This window comes from Eucalyptus grandis, chromosome 4 (assembly GCF_016545825.1).
Source record: "Eucalyptus grandis isolate ANBG69807.140 chromosome 4, ASM1654582v1, whole genome shotgun sequence".
Lineage (NCBI taxonomy): Eukaryota > Viridiplantae > Streptophyta > Magnoliopsida > Myrtales > Myrtaceae > Eucalyptus > Eucalyptus grandis.
Genome location: NC_052615.1, coordinates 19,163,462 through 19,167,842, shown reverse-complemented (window position 1 = coordinate 19,167,842; position 4,381 = coordinate 19,163,462). Strand labels below are relative to the sequence as shown.

Sequence of the window (4,381 nt, the reverse complement as noted above, 5' to 3'; positions counted from 1 at the left end):
ACTGTAGTTTTAACACCCAAAGCAATATAAAAACCAAACATTTGATCACTTAACTAATCATTGTTTGAGGATTTAAATTTGCATTGTTCTATAAATTCATTGAAAAATTCCGACGAAATTTATCTTTAGCAATTTACTTTATTCTAGAAACAAGACGGAATACAATCATGCATACAATCACATCACTAGATTTTAGAAACAACATCTTTAGCAATGCTAAAACCTCTATTTCCCAGATTGAGCAGTCTAACCAAACCTTTGACGCCACATTATGGGTTGGACTTGGATATAGACATATATAATCCTAGGGAGAAAAATTATTTCTAACTTCCTTATTTTGTTGTTGTTGCTTTTATGTCATCATATGAATAAGGTTGCTAAGCTCATGCTAAGTGTGAACTGAAGTAAATAAATTAAACAGAGCTAAAAAGTCCCAGTAATATATTGCTTATTTTTCTCAGTAACTAGGAGAAATTCGCAAGTTAATTGATCCTTTGATTTAAGAGAATCTTGATCCTCACGATGACCATTTTGCGAGGGATGACCGTTTTGTGAGGAGCGATTTCATCCAATTTAGTCCTCGCTACATTATCCAAAATGATGCGAAACTCAAAATGATGATTCAGACTCATTTCTTTCTCGAATTCACATCATTTATTCAATGATTTCGAACTAGTGAAAGCACAGCTAATTTTTTCCTCCTGGCCTTCTCTAATAGACATTGCATTTTGGTCAGATGCATGCATTCGATCAAGTAATGCACACTTCCTCTCTGTCATTAGGGTTTTACCACGTCAACATGATCTCGACCTTCATACGCAAATTGACTTGCTCTTCTTCTTTTTCACCCCCTCTAACTCGTTCTTGCGCTTGCCAAGTTTTCCTTTCAATGATTATCTGGTGAAGCATTTTTCTTGCACAGAGAGATAACATGGCGTTCATTCACGGCACGTGGTAAATGACTTGCTAACACATTATATCTTATCAAACATAACTGAAACGACGAGATTCTGACCTCCAAAAAAGAAAAAAAGAAAAAAATAACATCGCCTCAAAATTCGAATTTCCTATAATAATTGGCTAGCCATATTGTTATTCCAAAGCATTCCTCAATTTTCATTCTATCTCTATAATTACCTTTAATCCGTTCATTGTTACCAAAGTACTACAAGTCTGAAAAAGTCAGATTTTTTCTGCATTATTTTCCATCGCAGACATGTAAATTAACATGTTGACGCCACTAATTGATTTTTTACGCACTATTTTTATTCCCTTCATATATTCTCTTTAAAAGTGTCAGACATGGCCATATTCTACGTTCAGAACATTAGGTCGGTCTCACTGAATGGCAAAGGCCGAGAAAATATGGCGCACCCCAGGCTTGCACGGACACACCCGGGGGAAGAGAGAGGGAGATCTGTCTTTCTCACTGACCAATCGCATTTGATTTTATGGCCTTCGTCGTCAAACTAACTACTTCCTGTTTCAACATTTTTGCGTCTGTTAACAATGTGGTTATTTTCTGTGAAGAAGAAGAATGAAGAAGATAACAGAGATGATGAAAAGAAAAGAAAGAACAGAGAGAGAATACTAAGCTTCTGTATACTTCAAAATGATTCGAGAGACTTTTTCATCAAAGAGCATCACACACCGTTTTCCTTTACAACTCTGTATATATTCTCCAAGCTGGCGACAAACAACAAACTGCCAAACAAACTAACAGAACTACTAACAGAAAAAATTCAGTTACAACTTAAAACTGAATATCTTTTCTTTAATGAACACGTGTTGTTGCTGTAAATCATGTCATCTTCATTCCACTTGTCTCTGTCCATAAGCGTAGAGCTAAGCTCGTTATCTTCAAGTTTGATTGACTCATTAGTGGTAGTGTTTGTCACTTCATTTCCTGACTCAGCATACTGCCTCACTTCACTTCCCCTGTTTCCATCATAACCGAGTTCTTGAACAGCAGCAGCATGTATTTTAGCAGCAGCATGTATATTCAGCTTATGTCCTTTTAACATTTTCTGCATCAAGAGCTGAATTGGAAATGAGAACCTTTTCGAACACAAGAGATTATGAAAAGTCAAAAGACCAAGAGATTATTTTCTACAAAAAAAGGACATTATTAAATTCACGTGAATTAATGTCACTTGCGGGCGTGCCATGTGAATGTGTATGAATGTGTTAAGTCATGTTGGAAATTTCGGGTTCTCTGCCACCAATGACCAAAATAAGTTAAAAGGATATGGATTAATCGAGTAGTGTTGAGGAAAAACCATTGCCCGTCCAGGGCAAGGCATTCAAGCTCAGGAACGCCTGCAGCTCTATCTTCCTGGTAACTTCGTGCGTCTGAGCTAGCCGCCATAGTTTCTTTTCCTGGTGTATCGATAGCTGTGTCTCTCTCTCTCTCTTCCAACACCACGTGTGAAAAGAAGAAGAATGGCTATCTTTCTTTTCTGAAAGTTGAAATTATTGTACTACTCCTCGGGAGACCTAAAGGCAAAGTCCCGAAAGTCCTTGGTGCCCATGTCCTGCCATAATCACCCTTCTGCGCACATCGGCCCCGCAACAGGGAACGGTGACGACGGTAGCGAGAGAGTAGCGTTGGATTCCGCGGGTTCCTTACATGGGGCCCACAACTGCAGGCGTTGTATATAAATATATGGTAAATGTTTGCGAGTGAATATAATAATCAGGGATTTGTGTGAAATGAAAGGTGCGGAAGGGTAGTCTGGCAAGAATCATTTTTATGATCTCATTCACTGTAGATCGTTGGACCTATACCCACCGCTCTTGGGCTCTCATCATTGACGGTGAAATCGCATCAATATTCTTATAATTTTTTCTATATTTAAATGGTATTTCGGGTTTTGATGGGAAAGCAAATGGTTCACTTTTATTTTTCGAAAAAGCCAGAAAACAAACCGGTCTTACTGCTATCGTAATTGTCTAATTCCCCCAGCAAGCCCCGTAATTGTGTTTTTTTACAACTTACTTACGACACTCGTAAAATTTCAGAGGAACTGCTTATTTACTAATTCACATAAAAGTTGAAATTTTTTTTAATTGTGTAGTTATTCTTCTCATAGTTTAGTTGAAAATCAAATTAACAGTCACGCTGTTTTCTTACTAGCGATAGCATAAACTCACCAATAATGTTATAAATCTACCGACAGGAGAAAACTTAGACTGGACCTTACACCCGTGCCGAAAGCTGCGCAGTTTTGGCCTTTTGCTGAATTCTGTTCTGTCCACACTTACTTAGCCACATCTTCGGGTGCGCCCCAGACACGCCCTCACCGCCCAGAGAGAGAGAAAGAGAGAGAGAGAGAGAGAGGGAGAAATCTGCTAACCAAAGCACACTGCCGACTGCCATGGCGAGCTCAGATGCAGGAACGTCGGGGGGAAGTGAATATCTAAGTGTTCAACCCGATGCCCGCTCGGGATTCACAGATTTCCTCTATCATTCTTTGACCGATGCTGGGATCCACGTCTTCCGAGACCACGAAGAGCTCCGTGTGGGTGAAAGGATCGATGCATCATTTATGCGAGCCATTGACGAATGCAGTATCTACATACCCATCTTCTCTCGAACCTACGCTTCGAGCCAGTGGTGCCTCAGAGCTCTCGCAGATTGTGACGAACACCTTAAAATCAGAAGGTAATAAAGAGATCCTACCTATTTTCTACTACGTCGAACCTGACGATGTCAAACTGGAAACTCCGTTATATTGCGATGCCCTGCTCAATTTGAAGTGCGAGAAGAAATTGAGGAATGAGGAAGAGAAGAAATTGAGGAAGGAGGAAGTAAATGCGTGGAGAGAGGCTCTTACGGAGATTGATCCCATAAAGGGGTGGGAAGTGAAGGAGGACACAAGGTAAGCCAGCTGCTTTCAAGATGCTTGGTTCCCAATTTTCCTTGACACTTGCATCATGGATGCAGTAAAAAACAGTATGACTGAGGTGGGACTTCTGTTATGATGAACCTACCCTACAATTTCAAATGCTTAGATATTCATACGTCTATTTTTGCACGGAAGTTATTCATACATGTTGGGATGTTAACTGAATCTTAGATTGTCATGCTCCCATTATTTATCGGATTATAATGTAGTCTATCCCACACTTGAATGACATCCCTTCTAGCTAGGTAATCATGATTTTGCATTTTTTCCCACTAAAATGGTTTTCCTTTGTGGCAGCGAGGGCGAACTGATAAAATTGGTGGTTGAAACAGTCATTCAAAAGCTAAAGACAAAACAGAAACCGGTGATTCAACGTTTCAATGGAATTGATCAGCGGATACCAGCAATAAGCAACTTATTAGACATTAACTCCAGTGGTGTACGATTAATTAAAATCTATGGCATGGGGTATC

At 39.5% G+C, this 4,381-nt stretch overlaps 1 protein-coding gene across 1 annotated transcript in view; it reads left to right on the top strand.

Annotated features, from left to right (window-relative positions):
* The first annotated feature begins 3,312 nt into the window (after window positions 1–3,312).
* The window catches only part of LOC120292534 (disease resistance protein RPV1-like), a 1,218-nt gene continuing 149 nt past the window's right edge, over window positions 3,313–4,381 (top strand). The window contains exons 1-2 of the mRNA XM_039310779.1: window positions 3,313–3,881; window positions 4,206–4,376. Coding sequence (XP_039166713.1) covers window positions 3,481–3,881; window positions 4,206–4,376 — 572 coding nt within the window. The 5' untranslated portion in view covers window positions 3,313–3,480. The remainder of the gene's footprint in view (window positions 3,882–4,205; window positions 4,377–4,381) is intronic.